The 16838-nt window shown below is 35.9% G+C and overlaps 1 protein-coding gene across 1 annotated transcript in view; it reads right to left on the bottom strand.

The window, feature by feature from the left end:
- LOC113233523 (irregular chiasm C-roughest protein-like) overlaps positions 1 to 16838 on the bottom strand; it is a 111353-nt gene that overhangs the window by 35203 nt on the left and 59312 nt on the right. Inside the window, exons 7-9 of the mRNA XM_026468645.1 lie at positions 8168 to 8252; positions 7232 to 7320; positions 856 to 958 (exon numbers count right to left, since the gene is read on the bottom strand). Of these exons, the coding sequence (XP_026324430.1) occupies positions 856 to 958; positions 7232 to 7320; positions 8168 to 8252 (277 nt within the window). The remainder of the gene's footprint in view (positions 1 to 855; positions 959 to 7231; positions 7321 to 8167; positions 8253 to 16838) is intronic.

Below are 16838 nucleotides of genomic sequence, written 5' to 3'. Positions count from 1 at the left end.
AGGTATTTCCGATTTTATATGAGAGTGATGTATCTATTACATAGTAACAATTAAGTAACCTGTGCTTTAGGTTAGTTTAAGATGATTTGTGTTTTAGTACTTGTGAACTTGTATTAGGCTGGCATTAGAATAAACATTTCAACATCTTATTTAGCAATAAGCAAAATCAAAATCAATTTTTTAAGTGACAATAAAACTTTAGGTGACTATAAAACTTTAGGTGCTAATATCTCAAAAGTCACTGAAAAGCAAATGCGTTAGTTATGACAAGCAGGGCAGTAATAATAACCAGTGCCTCTATCATGAGATTACAGTGATAATTATCGCTAGCGACCGCGTAAAATGTTTGTATACAAAATGTTTCTTCTTGTTACTGCTAGACACACTTTAATTTGCCATACAATATTGTAATGGCACTACACATGGCTATTTATATTTGCATATTTGATATATTTGGCAAAATCATGAGTAGATACTACGCGTGACAGTGTGTTTGCCAAATACCAAACTCGAGTTTCACCATGCGCTGGTCGGTTTCTCGACGCACATCAAAGGAGCCAAATAGGCAAATACGCAAATAAACCCTCCACACTATTGTCATATTGTTATTTTTACTCCTTATTTGACTCCATATGTAGACGGTCATGTTTGTTAGTGTTTGCACGTTTGTTTGTAGTTGAAATATTTTTCTAAGTACATCAAACACCCAATAGCGAGTACAAGGTCATGTGAAGTGACGCCATGAAATAACTTACGCGGTTGCTAGCGTCAACTGTCACAATAAACTCGTGGTAGGGGCACTGGTGACAAACATGTTCTAGATGCAGTTAAAACTTTATTTAAAAAAATACTTACAAGAAACTTCTAGAGTCTTAGTGTCAGCACTTTTCCCCACAGCGTTGTTAACTTCGCACTTGGCCGTTGCCTCGTTATGATGTCGCGTTATATTTCTTATCACCTGCAATAAAATATTCATTTGCAGTTTCCCCATTGGCTTTCATGGAACACACATACACCTTTAAAAATGCTTCCACAGGTTTACTGCTTTTAACTAATCTGAAACCGGACGTGGACAGTTTTTATACTACCGGCATAAAACAAACATACACGCATCAGTTTTAGCACCACTGTTTTTTTTAACAAAAATATAAATGCGCATTTGACCTCCATCTCACTTGATGGAAAGTGATGATGAAGTAAGATGATGGAGTATGCACCCCTAAATAATGCGTATTCGATATCGCCTTGAAAAGGCCCAATTTATAGCATTCCTCAAGAAGCCTTTGCTTCCTCCTTCCAAATGCGAACGGTATGCTATTTTGTTTCCCGATAAGTACAACTTAGGGCTATTCAAGGCTAGAGTTAATAGGTATTTTTTAGACAAACGCGTAATGTCAAAGCTCACGTTATCGCTTAAAATCAAGTGAGAGTTTTTGTAATGATTAGTGCACATTTGAGCCCCATCTCACTTGATGGACAGTGAAGTCAACGATGTAGCATGCACACCTAAATAATGACTATTCTCTCTTGGCTCAAAAAGGCTCAAATTATGCTGTTTAGGGAGTAAGTTTACAAGTAGAGAATTCCAATTCATAGCTTCATATAAATGTAGAATCAAAACGCTTCGTATTGGAATATCCACAACATAAGGGTGAAACCTCAGCCTACTTCTAGACCCCGATGATAGAAAGGAGAAGGCGGAAATAAATCGTGCAATTTTTATGTAAAATAAGTAAATAAATAAATATTAGACAACATTCCAAAGTAAGTAGCTAAAGCACTTGTGTTATGGATATCGGAAACAACGACGGTACCACAAACACCCAGATCCGAGACAATGCAGAAAAGATAGTTTTCTATACTGACCCGGCGGAGGATCTAACCGCCGACCTTAAAGATGGCGACACCATGAAAATCGATGTGCAAGCCACTCGATCATGGAGGATAGTTGTAAAGTTAAAAAGAAAACATATACATTTCCAACATTTCTTTATATTATTAATCAATAACAAAATAAAATAAACAGGTTTCGGAGTTTGATTACAGAAAATTTGTCTGTTATTAGGGTCAGAGAACATAATTTGCAGACTCCATTTACCCAAACTTCAGGTAATATATATAAGGATAATATAAAATACCACCCTCTGAATTCTGGAATGATACAAACATTGTCTTTCTAAATACAATACTGTATCAGTTACACATCAAAAATACAATAAATCTTTGGAAGGAAAGATACCCCACGGCATCACTCATCCCGCTGTCGGAACACCTCTCTGCGAATGATCTACCTTGGCAAACTTGGAAGTCCCTAAATAGGCTGCGGACCCAAGTCAGCCGAAGCGAGGAGTGCATGAACGGGGAACGACACACCAAGAAGAAGAAGATCAGTAATATGGGATAAAAACAGTAGAAATGTATGTGTTACCTCTTTGGAGTTAAAATAAATATACGTCCAAATTGGTAATGCTCCAAATAATTAACTTTCCTATACCCGCGCACGGTCAGTGAGACCGAAAGCTCGAGGGCTATCTAAGTATGTCGCTTAATAAAATATCATTAAGTGTAATATTAAAAGGAAATGTATAAAATTGTATCAAACAAAGTTTTATATAAAATATTTTTTTTATTAGAGATAATCAGTCCTTTATTACAGCTATTGGTAAGTTACAATATTCCTAAGAGCCACAAAAACTTGAACAAAATCGTACTTTTTATAGTAATAAAATAACAAAAACTCTGAAATATCAAAGAATAATATATAATATTAAAAAACCATAAATTAAATAGCATGTTGCAAAAAAATTTAGGTATACATCTTGCTCAAAAATACCTCTTCGTGTCATCGATGGAGCATTTTTAGTCCACTTAATTTAACTATTTTTGACTAGGTAATAGATTAGAAACTTCTCCCCGTTTTCAGAACTATTTCCTGCTCTATGCCATTGCTTACTTGCTTCACTTCTATGATCCTCAAACTCATTGTTATTTTCACCCTCATAGTTAAAATCAGAGTCATCCTCTTCCAAAAACCTTCTCATGCGTTCCTCTTACATATTGAAGTTATAAAATATAACCTAAAATATAATACATAACGTAAACTCAATTGATAAATTAAAAATAATGCCTAAATATAACAATTACTAAGGCTATTTATTACCTAAAACTGTGACATCTATACCCGCGTCGGTCTCAGGGACCGATCGGTGTCGTGTACGGGTATACGTGTTGTATGCACGAATACTCCTGTTACGCTGAAATGAATTTACCTATGAACCATGCAGCTAGCAGTGAGCCCAAAGCTTTGTTTTCTGTTTCAAAACAAAACACGGGAAACTATCGTCGATCTGAGAGACCAATGCGCGGGTATACGAAGGTTAATGGAACAACCAAGTTTTTAGGCATTCGCTATTGCAACACACTGGAAATGAAAGTATTATTTTGGATCCAAATCGCGAATATTTGTTTCTTTTTTTCAAACAAATCAACACTTCAGGCTTTTTGCACGTTCCATAGTCACGACTGACTGAGACTGTAAAGCATTAACTAGTTATGTTTAATATTATTGCCAATCACGGACGATGTTGACGGAAGAACGGTTGGTGTATTTATTCCCCGCTACCCCCAGTGTTGCTATTGTTGAAACCCGAAAATACCCATAATAAAGGTGATGATGCAAAATTCAATTGTTCATTTATTATACAACCTCTGTTGTTGTACCTAATTATTTCCATCTGTTCTAAAACGTTTTGAACGAGCTCACTCTTCGGCCTAGCGTCAAGCAGTCAACAGCCCCTGAGGATGCCTCATAGAGAGGCGACACAGATGTCGGGCATATTTTTGTTGGTGATTTGTGACTGAAGTTGCACTTGTGTTATTTATTTTATTAATTTTATGCGGAGGGATGGTGGGATAATTAACTGCATGAATAAATATTCAACATAAGCGCAGCTATTATGCACAATTTAACCTTCACTGGGTTCGCGGAGTAGCAAATTAAATTACTTCCATTTTTATTAACATGGACTTCCGCAAAATAACGCCTGTATCTATTAATTACTAAAAGTTATTAATTTTAATATCTTATCTTGTAAGGGAATCAATCGTAGAGCTAATGAAGGTCCGACTTGTAGGAAATCTGGATATTTATTTGCAATATTTGTAGCAACTTTTACAATACAATTAACAGATGATTTGATGTTCTATGGCTACGCACCTACGAAACTGTCCCACCAGGGGAGCAGGTAACGTAGAGGGTTACGACTGCTCAGCTGCGAAGGGTGCTACGAAACCAGTCCCACAAGTGGAAGCAGGAGGCGTAGCAACAGCAGACCAGGCTATCACGTCCCAAGACAGTCCCACGAGTGGAAGCTAACTCGGAAGCGAAATAGGTCCGGCAGCTGAGGAATATCCACACTTCTACAAAATTCCACGTTCTATGTCATTTTTTGCTGTGTGTACTTTGATAGCGCGTTTTAACTCGATCCCAACGCCATCTAGCGGTGCGAGTCTGAACTAAATAGATGGCCGTTTGCACTTATTGTAATGGTTTAGTTCTACGTTGTGTTTTAATTTTTAACTTACCGAAGAAAATTCTAATTTACGCTACATGCCATTTGCAAAATATCATTTTTACAATGAGATTTTTTTTTAATTGCACTTACTAAATGTTTATTATAAATTGATATTCAATTATTTTTTATGCGAAATTACTCCACTAGTTTGTTACAATTTTATTAATACAAAGATCCAACACTCAGAAAAATATGCTTCGATCCGGCCGGTATTAATCCGGTAGCTGTAAAGATATCTAACTGAGTGACAAAATACTTTCGTAGATTTCTCATAGATGGCGCTACGGCTAAAAAGTCGTTGAAAAACCAAATACAAAGACAAACAAACAACAAACGCGACAACAAGCACTTAGAAAAATTCGTGAGGTCAGCTGGTTCGTTCCGTGGCTTACTTGATAATTGGTATAGCATCTGGCAAGGTATGCTAGAAAACGTCGGTTCAAATCCGGCCGGATCGAAGAAATTTGAATTAGGAGTGTTCGAACTTATTAATTAAAATTTAATTAGATATAAAATTTAGATCAGAAAAACTTACATATCCAATTAATAGAATTATAACGTATCTCTTTCAAAGTCCACAGATTTTTCCATTGCTACTAGGAAGCAGGATACGGAGGGTATAGATAGATAGATTTCTTGCGCACACACACAAGAACAAAAACAGTACATAAACAGCTTATAACTAAAGTGGGCAAAGGCGGCCCTATCGTTAAGAGCGATCTGTTCCAGACAACCTTTGAGATATAGAAATCAGAGCGGGATACGTAGTGTGCCTGTGTGTTAATTGTATAGATAAACAAAAATTTATATTTTATCAAAAAACAAATAACTACACAGTATACCTAAATATTTATTAGTACGTGTATATATACATGTATGTATATATACCTAACTTATACTGACTAATAAATATACACGTTGCAGACTAGGACAGTGTCAAAAACATGAAAAACATTGGATTGCGTATCCAGTTTTGAAAATAGGAAGCGACTTAGAATGTCGGGTTTCAGACCGAAGTTATATATATAGTTGTGCAGCCTTAACCGTAAAGGAGTTTTTGAATACTCCAATCGAGTGAAAGGCGGTTTCAGTAAGTTATCCATTTTAGACCTAAGTTCACGGTTGTGATCCTTTCCGAGGAAGCGAAAACGTTCCTTAAGGTATATTTATTATTATTTCTACCCTATCCTTTAGAATACTTCAGATAGAAACATAGTAAGTTTATGTACCTAATATTATTATCTTCTTGTGCTAAACTCATTACGATTTCATTCAACAAAGGATCTGCTTACAAAGGGATTTTCGCTTTTCTCATAACCATGTTTCTATATCTTTTGTCATCCAAAACTATTTCTAATATTCAGCGGAGAATAGCTTTCTTTATACTTAACTTGAAACTATAACTTCGAACCAAACCTCGGTCTTACTTAACCAAACTTTAATAAACCTGCCTTCATAAACTACATAAGGTACACCTCATTTAATATTTTCGAGCACTTCGCTGCTATAACGTGGCTAATGCAAAATGCATATTGCAGGTGGTTGGTGTGCCAAGAAGAAATTTGAAAATTTTCTACCGTGGACAGGGTTGATAGCAAACAGTGAAACACGTTCACACTATCTAAGATGACAAGTCCTTTTGATTGAGAACAGATATAATAGCTCATTGAGATTTTTATCCTTCTTGTTCACGAATCGAGTGGAATGTATCTGGACATTGTTTTTGCAAGATTAAAAAAAATATTTGGCTAAGTAGGTACGTACTTAGTGAACCTCAATAAAATACAGTCGTTTGTCTTTCGGACGACAAAAGATAAAGGATCAAGACTGCTATTGTCCGATTCTCGACAGCTGAATGTCCAATCTGACGGATGACGTCCGCCATTTTGAATGAGCCAACCCTAACCATGGAGAATATTTTTGGAGACGACGACATGCAAATTTCGACTTGTAAAATTAATATGACTCGAGATATTTCAAGACGGTTTTTGTAAATGGAAATGAGGCAGTGTAACGCTTGTTACTAAAAGAAGTAAGTTACTTTGCATTTTTGTTCTTAGCGAATGGGAATACTAGCAGCCATCGCATGTAATGGAGGAATACAAGTATAAAAGTGCCACAGTAAAAGCTCTTGTTATAACTGCCTTTATTAAACCGCTTTGTTCTCCATTTGCCGGTCAGCACGTTGATTGTTTTGAGAATGTTTTATTCTTATAAACTGGCGCCCAACGTGGGGCCTGATGTTATGAGAAAAATATAATCATTAGATTGCTTTAAAGCTGTAAATAGTTATTAGGTCAAATAAGTACATGTGGGATACTTTACTAGTAAACACGATAGCACATTTTATCAATAAGTATTTCTATTTAATAATATTCTATATAATGTGCCATACTTATGTGCAAACTTACTAGTGTATAATATGTTATGCACCAAGTTTACTGAAAGTTATGATGTTTATTACCATGATGATTTTTTCTACCATAATATTCAGTTAATGAAATTACTCCACTAGTTTGTAATAATTATTTTCACAAAGAAAAATTCCTTCGGAAGCCGGAAGGCTGGACTCGCCATGACTCACGGAATAGCAAGGTCCCTGGTTCGATCTTTGTATTAATAAGTATATTATTATACACTGTTATAAACACACTTACCAGTTCATGGGAAACACTGCTGACAATCTGAACATTATTTATATACCACTTGTAGGTCAGAATGTTTGGATTCGCTGTTGCTTGACAACCTGTGGAATTTTTTTTTTATTAGTATTGTCTCGATTCACCGGGCGGTAAATGGTAACAGCCGTCTGTGGACATTTGCGACGCTAAGGAGTCTTTAATATTACTAACGAATTAACGTCCGTGGAATATAAGACATCTGTACCTGTAATTGCGTTGATTTACTTTTAATTTAGTTCCACGTGTTTTAAATTAAGAAATAGGACTTTCATAAAACCAACAGTTTCTGTGAAACCGTCGAAGTTTAATCTTCTTTCTGCTATGTTACCACAATTATTAAAACTCGTTCGTCCCGTCATTTTAAAGCAATTTATTACGAAGGAAACAAAATGTAACGGAAGAGCTGTACAGTGTACTAAAAAACCGACCTCAAAAGTTCGTGGAATTACATCTATTTGCCAAGTTTTTTTGAAATTGGTTACCGGAAAATGCGCCAAACCGGATTCATCCCCTAATTTGCCACCCTTGGAGGTGGAATATTTTCTTCAAATTTAAATGGGACCAATATTGAGGTAACCTTCTTCCAACAAAAAAGAATCATCAAAATTAGTTCAAAGTTATCGCGTAACATACATACAAAAAAAATACAGTCGAATTGAGCACATCCTTTTTTGAAGTCGGTTAAAAAGCTAAGAAATAAAAATATTTTAATAGTTATTAACCACATAAATATGTATACAACGTGAAAAATAAAGTTTATAATTTTCATCCGGATTTTGTTAATTACATTAATCTTTAATATTCGAGTCTAGACGTTGCCTTACTGATTAATCACTTACTTCATTAACTACTGTTACTATTTAACTGTACTATCAAAAGTTCAATACGAAAACAGGTATGCTATTTACTCACCCAGAACAAGAGTATCTCCTTCCTGTGCTCTTCCATTTTTGGCTCCAGATTTGAAATACATGCGAATTTTTGGGGCGAACTGTACCTAAAATAAAAAAAAGATTTTAAATTCCGTTAAAGAAATATTACTGTATAGCATAGAGCACAGTAATAACTCAGTGGGATAATAGTTGTCGATGGGTCTAACCCCTCATGTAACTTTAATTTCTAGTCTCAAATTAGGAAATTTACTAACTATATAAGTACCAGAGCTACAGAATCACTTCGAGACATTGCCCAGAACACCTGGACAAAGACTAATTTAGAAAATTTGTAGATAACAGATATGCGGTCCCAAACATAAGAGCAAGCGATGTGAGCTTCGCGTCCGCGAGTGATTTGGACTGGTTTGCAAGATGGTTTGATGCACCGGCGCAGGTGAGTGACGCAACCCATTGTTCTTGCATCACAGTGCACGACTCCAGTGTTTTCGTCCGATGCGTCGTGAAGGAAACTGCCTTTGAGGCCGAATGGTTACCATCCTGGTTTGCCACGCAGAGGTCCTAGGTTCGATTCCCAGGCCGGGAGAAATATCTCCATGGCCTACAATTATTTCTCTCGTGAGTTTCGATGTAATTTGTGGTGGTCTATGTGTGAGTCCATACCACCCGCGATACAGGGTTTCCCTAGTGCGAGGATATGCGTTTGTGCGTTAAAAAAAGTGCATCCGTGTTTTTATACATTAATTTAGTGTAGTTGTTTTCTGTAGTCAATGTTTATTTATTGTAGTATGTATTATATATTACGTATTTGTCTATATATTCATAATTTTAGAATATATATAGTGTTTATATTAGTATATGTACATTTTGTAATGGGATCGCCACAAGTTCATTTCCAAAATTGGGTTGAACCCGAGAACTCCTCATTCAGCGTCTACAGAAAGTAACACTTGTATGGTGCACCTAACGATCTGCTTCGCAACATTCGAACTCGTTCCCAATTCACTCCTAACACACTCCATTATCACACGATAAACGTGTATTGTCAAATGGCACGTCTCATACGTTAACATCAGATATCCGAACTTCTTCAGTGTTCGCGATTAGAGAAGCTATTTTTTCAGATCTAAATCACGTATATGTTTGGTTTTTCAAACAAACAAACGAATTCGAATTCGAAATTGTTTCATTTCCTATATCTGAACTTGTTCAAAGGAATGTGTCCCGATCGAATCCTTAACGCCAAGACTAAGAGTGGTTACACTGGTTACAAATTATTGCATCGCTACATTTTAGATTTATAGGCGATAGTACCCGCTTAACAACTTTAACATCTTTTTCATGCATAGATATCTTACTGAATACAAAAAATTCAAAACAAATCACTTAATAAAATATTATATAAGTAAACAAAGCAAACCAACACTTGCAAAATGAATACATTAAAACTCCTGAAGAAGGAAGAACTCTGGCAAAAGTGTAATAGCGTCTTAATATTCATAATGCTCCCGTTTTAGAAAAGTGAAAAGCGAAGTAATCGTATTAAAGCTTGGACAATTAGGCTTTTGATCGACATTTCTTTTCTCATATATTTTTTCGGGTAGATTAATTTTAATATCACTTTGTTAATGTTCTCTTATATTCAAGATAAAAGGTCAAAGGAGGGTGGCTTTGAGCAAAATATGAGATATATTTTTATATTGAATTTGAATTGAAACTTGTTTTAAAAATGTTTATTAATATTGGTAACTTAAGGAAAATAATACTTCAAATGACTTCAATAGTCGTACTCGTGCTTTCATTATTACTAACTAGTAACAGGATGGGTAAGTAAATAAATAAAAATTTAGTGAAAACTGTCATAGATTTCTCAAAGATGGCGCTAAGCTGCGGCAAAAAAAGTCGTTAAAAACCAAAAAAAAAAAAACAAAAATCTGCAAGGTGCACATAGAAAAATTCTATAGCTCTAGTGAAAAAGAGATATAAGTAAAAAAAGCCAACTTTGCAAGCAAACGCGAAAAGCACTTAATGCTTAATATCATATTAAGCTTTAACGGTTTTCGTGTCTCCTTTTAAAGTTGGGTTTTTTTACTTACTAGAGCCACAGAATTCGTAAAATCTACCAGTTCCGTAGCTCAATTGGGAGAGCGTTGGCACAGTATACTGAAGACGCTGGTTCGAATCTAGCCGAATCGAAGATCAATTATAAGATAAACGTAAGGAAATACTGTACATTGCAATATATGTAAACCTCATCAGCCAAACTAGGGTTTAACATGTAAGGTTTTCAATTGAGTTGGTGATCAGTTCATATAAGTAGCTAAAGAGTGTGGAATATTTGTAGGATATAAATACATTTAAAACATAGAAAAATTAACACAAAATTCATATAATATATTTTATGACTATCCTATTTAAGTATAAAAAAGGTACCGACTAATTTCAATTTATTATTAAAACTAACGCGGTTATCACACATTATATTTAGTATAAACGTAACCGGACTTACTCGCGTAGTATTTTAGTCGGAAGCGGTCCGACTAGTTTCAACCATAGTCTAGCACTGCGCGCTACATTACTTATTAATAAGTGTCAATGTTTTGCTTCACGCTTTTACGCGATTTATGTCCGAAAAAACAGTTTCATTTCCTACAAACAAAGTGTTATTTCAGGTCTTTCAGATTACTTGTTTTCTTGTAACATGTCACGAACCTATCAAGCAGAATTATTACAGAAACCATTTTAATTAATGAATTTTATCAAGTTGATATTGATTTCACGAAGCATATTGATAGTTAACATGATTGAAGTTCCATATTTCCAATGCAACATGAGTAAAGGTGCCGATTGAGTGAGAAAGTTCATAAATCTCTCACATGATGTCGCTAGCAGCGTTGAAAGCCGGAAAACCTAAAACAAAGATCTATAACAGACCCTGTTTCGACCTGCTCAGTCGACCTGTAGCTCAGTTGGCAGAGCATCACTACGGTGCAGCGTAGACACAGATTCAAGTTCTGTCGGGTCGAACAATTTTTTCTTTGTACAAATTAATGGAGTTATTCACGATTTTTAGTAGCAGTAGAACTACTTGTGAAAGAGTTCGTCCAGGGAAGTATTGCCACCTTACCTATGTCTGCCGCCAAGCAGCAATGTGAGCATTGCTGAGTTCCAATACAGGCACATGGGATTTGTCAATTTATGTCACAGGGTGCCGATCGCGGTGGATCGTGGTGGTGGTATCTTTGCGATTTAAAGCTCTAAATGGTACTGCAACTGTTATAAACAGGCATGTAGTTTACCATCAGCCGCACGACTCGTTCGTACCGTTACTTAATATTATATAAAAAAAAGAGAAATTACACTAATTATATTTAAAAATGAATCCGTTTAAAAAAACTGCAGACATGATATTTTTTAACAATACTACTTTTGTCTTTTCAATACGCAACCCCGTGAGCAGAATTTCAAAAATCTAACTCCAATTACGAATGACAATTGATATTAATCAGTGCTAAATTATGTGCAAGATTCAGAGTTGCGTGTTTTAATATTAGTTCTTTATTGTGAGTCTGGCACTCAATGCGTGGCTCAACCAGTTCAATAAAACTAAAGCAACCTGTGGCTCAATGGATTAAATACCTTGGGTAATATAATAATAATAAATAATATTATAAGCTCTTATAATAGGTTTAATTAAAGCGGTTCTAGAAACTTTCCAATTTCAGAAGGAGACGCCTAAAACGTATCTTTATGTTTACTAAACTTGACATAAACTTTATTTCACCCTGTATAGTCAATCTTACACTTCGACACTCATAATATCCTTAATAAAATAGAAATGAAATATATTTATACAAGCAGTACAGCGATAATTCTCATATAAACCGTCATTGTACCATTTCCGGCGATATATTCACACAGTACATGGATTAGAGACAGCTGCAACTATATTTCTTGACCCGACAAAGACGCAAACAGAAATACGTCGTCGAGTACAAAGGCGTATGTAACAAAAGAGCAACAAAATAGAGTTAAGTTGAACTACTGGAACTCACATGAAACTCGAACAGGGAGAACATTCTTTTAAGACTTTCTCTTCTTATTTTTTTGAGCCGTTTACCACTTACGAAAAATCTCTAGTATTTTAAAAATAAATATTTATAAAACTGGATTTATTACCACTAGTTCTTTACCCTTTTGAACTCTGAACTTTAAACTTACTAAGTAAGAGGCTGCGGAGGCTGCGGAAGCTGCGGAGGCTACTACACTACACTCGCCTTACAACATTACAATCCACCAGCGTCAGCAGCGCTCTCACAGACTTATTCAACATTTATGATGATTTTAGTACCGATAGAGCTCCTTGTGAAAGAGTTCGTCCAGGGAACTACTGCCGCCTTACCTATTTCTGCCGTCTAGCAGCAATATCAGCATTAGGTCTTGTGTTCCGGTTTGGAAGGGTAAGAGTGCTGGTGAAATTACAGGCACATGGAAATTGTCATCGTATGTCTCAGGGTGACGGGCAGTGCAACTGTTATGGACAGGCGTGTAGCTTACCATCAGGTGCTCGACTTTTTCGTTCTGTCACTTGATATTATTAAAAAAAATATTATTTCACATTTGTGTAACTTAAAAAACCAGTGGCGATGTGCCTATGACAAATTTATAAGTTACGTACTTAAATTTGTAAATGTTTAGTTGCCTATCGCAAAACATTTAGTAGCAGTGGAGAAAAATCAAAGAGTTGATCCAGAGAAGTGCCACCTTAGCTATTTTTGCCGCCAAGCAGTAATGTGAAGATTACTGCGTTTCGGTTTTGAAGGCTAAGGTTGCTGGTGAAATTACAGGCATATGGAACGACTTGTCAAATTCAGTGGGACGACCCCCTACTAGATGGACGGTTGGCTTGGTAAGAGTGGCGAGTAACCGATGAATGCACGTTGCATCCGACCAGCTAGTCTAGATCTTTGGGGGAGGCCTATGATCATATGATATTGACGACGTACTTTTTGTATAAATGTGCTATTTTTTTTTTTCATAAATGTCTCTTTAGCTTTGTTAAACACTTTACATTGTTTGCTAAATGAGGAAATTCGTTAATGGCACCTTTAAGAATATGTGTAATTGTAATTAATCTGTGACTTTTTTCTAAAACTATCTGCCAATGTGCTATCAAATTGATTTTAAATTAAAATACTATCCGTTAAAACTAACTAAAGAATTAACTAATACAACCACCTCTTGATTACACTATTTCAACAATTTCGTATTTCTCGATCCAAACTCGCTCACTTTTCAAACGAACAACAACGAACATATAGTAATTGCGCTATGGACCGCAAAGATGCTCTTCGCTGAGCAAACTTGGGTATTTTTATTTCAGAACAGATGGTAGCGAGTATCGATAATCTAAGATATGCTATCGATGTTGAAAACCGTTACCGTCTTTTGCTTCTTGAAACTAGGGAACTTCAGTTAGTTCTTGACGACATCCGTGGTCGAGTGACTTGCGTACCGATTTTCACGGTAGAAACATACTTTTTTCATATTGTCACTGGTCTGGGTGTTTGTGGTACAGTCGTTGTTTCCGATTTCCATAACACAAGAGCTTTAGCTACTTACTTTGGAATCACAGCAATGTATGTGATGCTGCCTAATATTGATTTATGTTTATTTATTATCAGAATTTACAACATAATAGTAAGTGCCCTTGATAAGTGCCCAAAGTGCGCGAAAGAGTGCCATCTACCTTTGTCTCGCTTTCTGAGAATCTTCGTCCTCGATACTAACTGCCATGGCTGATTCAGAAATCTTTAAATAGGCTTCGGAGTCAGGTTAGCCGGAGTAAGGATAATTGGAGGGGATTTTCGGATAGTTCTAACCTGAATTGTTTGTGCAATACGATTCAAATAATGGCCCATGCTTGAGGATTTAATGGCGACACAGTCAGCGTGGCTGAGTTTTGAGCCACAATAATGTAATGTTGTAGTCTGTACGCATACGTTTCTTAGTTTTCTCAACCTCGACCTGAGTGAGGGCTCTGTTGGTGTTCTTTTAAAGGTTTATCATTTCTTGACGTATTAGGAACTGTTGACAGTAATAATAATGTGTAATGTTAATGTATGTGCAATGAGCACACACAATTTTCATCACATCTTATTGTTTCTTCGCTATAAAATGCACGAGAAACTTTTGACAGTTAAATAGTATACATTTTCTAGAGGAATGCACGTCGCTTCGGGGAGTTGCATAAGGAGGTGAAGTTGAGTTTTTTATAATGATGACGATTTTATATGATATTAATAAGCAAGTCATCTCGTTTCAAAAATTTTGATGTAATTGAAGTCGGAACGGAACAACGTAAAAATAGTGGAAGGAAAAGAAAAGGGTGCTGGTGAAATTACAGGCACATGGGACTTGTCCACTTATGTCTCAAAGTGACGGGCGCAGTGGCAGTGCCCCTCAGATCTCTGCGATTTAAAGCTCTGAATGGCACTGCGACTGTTATGGATAGGCGTGTGACTTACCATCAAGCGCACGACTTGTTCGTCCCGTCACTTGATAGTATAAAAAAGGTATTCGAAAGCGATTCAAAATTTTAAAAGTAAGTCCCCAGGAACCAGTAAAGAGTGTGATAAAAAGGTGCAATAACGAGGAAGGAGGTCAGGATCGTTATAGTGGTACAACGTTGGTGTAATGAAAGGTATAGCCACATCTGATACGTCAAAGGTAATCACATGAAGGTCATAAAACTTATACGAAATATATGAAACAGATTATGTACCTTTTTTAACAAATAATAGACACGCGCTTGGCGACAATCTCACCTGATGTTAAGCGATGATGTGACCGACGATGGTACGCGTTTGCCTAAAAATGCCTATACACTCTATTTGCTTTTCAGAAAACACAGAGAGTATTCCAGTCCTTTGAAACTTACCTGTGAAATTTTACAACTCTTCTAGGTAAGCATAAAAAAGTTGTCGTTTAATTTCATTCGAACAATCTTTAGCCTCTTTCCTGAAAAGTTATCATTTTGCAGATGTGGCTTTAATACAGTAAGCGAGAAGAGCTTTGCAAGAAGTTAGAAACGTATGATATTGCCCACGCGTAAATTCAGTCTCTTTTTTTCGCTTCATATGTTTTTGTTGCATTTGTTTTTGCTTCGTGGAATTTACTGGACGTGATTTTTAAAGAGAAAGACAGCTCCAGACATCAGTGTTTTGTTCATAAAGCAAAGCTATAGATTTGCTTAGAACAAGGTTTTTTCGCTTAGCTTTGTGTTTATTGCTTTTGTTTTTACTTTATGGATTTAAGTGGACGTGCTTTTTGCATGGAAAGACAGCTCTTGATACCGGTATTATTGTCCAAGAAACAAAACTATCGATTTGTGTACAGTTCTTTTTTTGCTTTGTATCTTTTGTTGCTTTTGTTTTTTGCTGTACTTTATAACAGTGGACACAAGTTTTCTATAAAAAGATAGCTTTAGATATCGATGCCATTATTCATGGACCAAACCTATCGATTCGCTTAGAACAAGTGCTTTTTTCCGCTTTGCTTTGTCTTTGTTGCTTTTGCTTCTGCTTTATTGACTTTAGTGAACGTAATTGTAGTGTCGAGTGACAGCTCTAGACGTCCGCATTGTTGTTCCTAAAGCAAAGCTTTCGATTCGTTTAGAAATAGTATTTATTTTCTGTATCTTTGTTTTTATTTATTTATGGTATGAGCGTTGGTATGTGAAACAAAGCTATATATTCTTTTAGAACAAGTATTGAATAGTTTAAAGGGAGATCCTATTATATCCGATATCACTAGGGTGTCTAGACGAAGCCTTGTAAAAGGGGAATTAGAGCCCAAGCCTCCAGTAAAACGCAAGTGTCTACGGTATTGTATATAGTCTTAAATCGAGTTTATCCTATTGTGAATATCATTTAAATAATGATCTGTTATAATGTAATCATAACAGTGCTAGATAACCTCATCAATTACCTGGTTTTCAAACTAGGAAATTCCATGTACTACAAACACCCAGTTCTGGATAACTAAAAATCGAAATTGGTTCTACGAGATAAATAACTCGGAATCTTTTCATGTAGGACGGTGGCCACTGGCGTCAAAATACAATTCCAAAGACCAACCAAGTTTCGTCTCGCTACTCCATTATGTTAAATTAATAAATATGTCTTAATTACTTTGACTCAAGTAATATCCTTATTCTCTTTTGTTTTTTATAATACCAAGTGATGAACGACGAACAAAACGTGCTCCTGGTGGAAAGTCACGCGTGTCCATAACAGCTATGCCTGTGTAATTTCTCCAGCAATTCTCATCCTGTATAACCGGAACACAGTAATGCTCACATTACTGCTTGGCAGCTGAAATAGGTGCCACCTTACCTAGTATTTTCTTGGACAAACTCTTTCACAAGAAGCTCTGCTAAAAATTCAGAGTACTAATATAACGTGTCATTATTTACAAAACAAAATGACAATCTCAAAATGACTAATGAAAGAAAGTTGCATGTTTAATACTTTCAAGAACTAAGAAGATACCGTGTCAAAAGACAACTTGGAAAAAATAGAGAAATGATATTAAAAACCCTAACACCCGTTACAGTGATGCTAAATTCGCAGAAAAAAATGTTCAGGCTCAAGGATCTGCAGGATCCGCTGACGTGTTGTCACAAAATT

Source organism: Hyposmocoma kahamanoa, unplaced genomic scaffold (genome assembly GCF_003589595.1).
Source record: "Hyposmocoma kahamanoa isolate Upper Pololo Valley unplaced genomic scaffold, ASM358959v1 79, whole genome shotgun sequence".
NCBI classification, from domain to species: Eukaryota; Metazoa; Arthropoda; class Insecta; order Lepidoptera; family Cosmopterigidae; genus Hyposmocoma; species Hyposmocoma kahamanoa.
The sequence above is the reverse complement of the archived record's forward strand: the minus strand, read 5'-3'. Positions and strand labels throughout refer to the sequence as shown.